The 2787-nt window shown below is 35.3% G+C and overlaps 1 protein-coding gene across 1 annotated transcript; it reads left to right on the top strand.

Annotated features, from left to right (window-relative positions):
• The first annotated feature begins 1210 nt into the window (after positions 1 to 1210).
• Positions 1211 to 2059, top strand: LOC127123852 (uncharacterized). Its single transcript, XM_051054032.1, has one exon. It carries the CDS (start codon positions 1211 to 1213, stop codon positions 2057 to 2059), a length of 849 nt encoding a protein of 282 aa, XP_050909989.1.
• Positions 2060 to 2787: the final 728 nt, after the last annotated feature.

Genomic DNA, 2787 nt, shown 5'->3' with positions numbered 1-2787 from the left:
ATTTATCATTAAACATTTCACATTGCATTTACAAAATCAGTTGAAAACAACTCTAACCAGTGATATTTCACTAACAGGCCAAAGTTACAGTGATTCCACAACATAATTAGAGAAAATTTAAAACAAACCTCAGCAAGGACTTCATTGATAAGTTTCTCAGCAGAAGCAACAGCATCAGAAGTACCCATAAGCTCAACCATCCTCGTAGTAGAATTAGGATCCGCATCCATATCACGAGTAACCTGAATCTTAGCCCCAGACTGCAACTGAAGATACTTAATAGTCTCACCTCCTTTCCCAATAAGAACCCCAACCCTACCATTAGGTATCTCAATCTTCTTACTAGAACCACCATAAGAACCAGCTGAATATTGCGGCTTCAAATCGTAAGAATCGAAGCCAGATTGAGGAGCACCATTATCGGACTTGGAACGCTTAGGATCGAAGGAAAGTGGAGGAGCGCCGCCGGTGACACTGAGGAGCCGAGCGGCGGCTTCTTGAGCTTTCTGTTTAGCGTTTGCGACTTCGAGTTGAATGTCAGTGGCGGTGGGTTGGTCTTCGTATTTGCGTTTTAGGGCGTATTGTGGTTCTTCCGCCATCGTGACAAACCCTACCAATTCCATGCCTTAGACTGAGAACGAAAATAGAAGTCTGAAATTTAATTTTAATTAGACCTTAGACAGCGCTTTTGTGGAAAGCGCTTTCTAAGATATGCCTTAGACAGCGCTTTCCAAAAGCGCTTTCTAAACCCCCCCCCCCCCCCTTAGACAGCGCTTTTGGTTTTAATTTTTTTTTTAATTTAAAGACTTTAGACAGCGCTTTATCAAAAGCGCTGACTAAGGTCTATATTTAAAAGCGCTTTCTAAAAGCGCTGTCTAAGGGGGGGTCTTAGACAACGCTTTTAGAAAGCGCTGTCTAAGACCCCCCCTTAGACAGCGCTTTCATTATTTTTTTGGAACATTTTCCGTGTTTTATTTTAATTTTAACCTTAGACAGCGCTTTCTTTTAAAAGCGCTGTCTAAGATGCGCTGTTAAAAGTCATTTTTGGCGTAGTGTTTTTGAACTTTAATTGTTGGCGCTTTCACTGCTCCCCCTGCAATTGCACCACCACGCCAGAAAAAAACTACCAAAAAATGATCCTTGTAACCAAACTGATATAGCATGGAAACATGGCATTGCTAATCCTGATAATTCAAGAAAAATCCAAGACATGGTAATGTGTGATATGATTTCAAGACATGGTAATGGATTAAAACCACCATCTTATCATGACTTGAGAATTAAGTTGTTAAACCTAGAAGTGAAGTTGACACATGAAGCTTTGGAAGAATATAGAAAGGAATGGAGGAACATTTGTTGCATTATAATGACCGATGGATGGACTGATCCGAAGAGGAGGAAATTTTTGAATTTTTTAGTTAATAGTCTAAAGGGTATTGTATTTTTTAACTCTGTTGATGCATCCAACATATGCAAAACAATCGACAAAATCTTTGAAATGATTGATGTTGTTGTTGAAGAGGTTGGAGAAGATAATGTCGTTCAGGTCGTGATAGATAATGCGGAAAACTACAAGGTTGTTGGTGAGATGCTGATGCGAAAGAGGAACAAATTATATTGGACACCTTGTATCGCACACTGTCTTGATTTGATGCTTGAAGATTTGGAGAAGAAGATATCGATTCATGAAGAGACAATTCCAAAGGGTAAAAAAATTATAACTTTTATTTATTCAAGAACTTCTCTCATTTCTATTTTACATCATCACACAAAAAATAAAGATTTGGTGGTGTCGGGCGCTACTCGATTTTTCACAACTTATCTTACTTTAGGGTGCTTGTATGAGAATAAGAAAGCTTTTATAAGAATGTTCACTTCCAAAGAATGGAAGTCGAGCAAATGTGCAAAGTTAAGAGATGGCAAAACCATTGAAGATGTGGGTTTGGACAAAAAAAATTGGAAGAATGTTGTTCTTTGTTTGAGAAGTGCTACACCTCTTATTAAAGTGCTTCGTTTAGTTGATTCAGATCAAAAACCAACCATGAAGATTAATCTATAAGGCAATGGACCAAGCAAAGGAGGAAATTCAAAAGAATTTTAATGGTGTAAAAAAAGGTATCTTTGTTTTATTTAATTTTATTGAAATATTTATGTATGTACTTGATATCAAATGTTAAAAATAACTTAAATCTATTTATATATATTAAATCCAATGCTTCAAATTATTTTGCAACACCTAACCCTAACTTTTACAAAAATAATTCACATCATTTTATTAGCTTATATGTACACCTTCTACTAAACCACCAATCAAAATACTAATATTTGCCAACATCCAATTTTTTACTCTTTCTTTTCCAAAACCTTTTTTCAAATTTTGATGTTTGACCAAACCAAATTTTGATAGGTTTCGCCATTCATAATAAGAAGGAAATTGACTTACTTCTATTTTCTTAAATCAATTAGTACTATTTCTTATCCATGTTGGAATCAACTGATGCCTTTCTAATTTCCATTGACACGGGACCACCATTTTGGGATGCTTCTTGGCTTTCTACCGATAGCTTTCTGCATCATCTTTGTAAAGTATTTATGAATTCAACATTCAAATGCATAATTTTAATCTATTATCTAGCTTTCTTATTTAAATTGATGAAGACTTCTTTTATTTCTTTGTTGATGGTGTTGTTACAATGGTAAATACTCTCTGAATCAAGTTTTTCCATTTCTTATTTACAATCATTGACTCATAAATTTGTTAGATAGGTATGATATTGTTTTTTATAA

Source organism: Lathyrus oleraceus, chromosome 2 (assembly GCF_024323335.1).
Source record: "Lathyrus oleraceus cultivar Zhongwan6 chromosome 2, CAAS_Psat_ZW6_1.0, whole genome shotgun sequence".
NCBI lineage: Eukaryota > Viridiplantae > Streptophyta > Magnoliopsida > Fabales > Fabaceae > Lathyrus > Lathyrus oleraceus.
The sequence above is the reverse complement of the archived record's forward strand: the minus strand, read 5'-3'. Positions and strand labels throughout refer to the sequence as shown.

What these genes read in the sequence shown, in the direction of transcription:
- LOC127123852 (XM_051054032.1), top strand. Translation starts at nt 1,211, where the DNA reads ATGGTAATGTGTGATATGATTTCAAGACATGGTAATGGATTAAAACCA.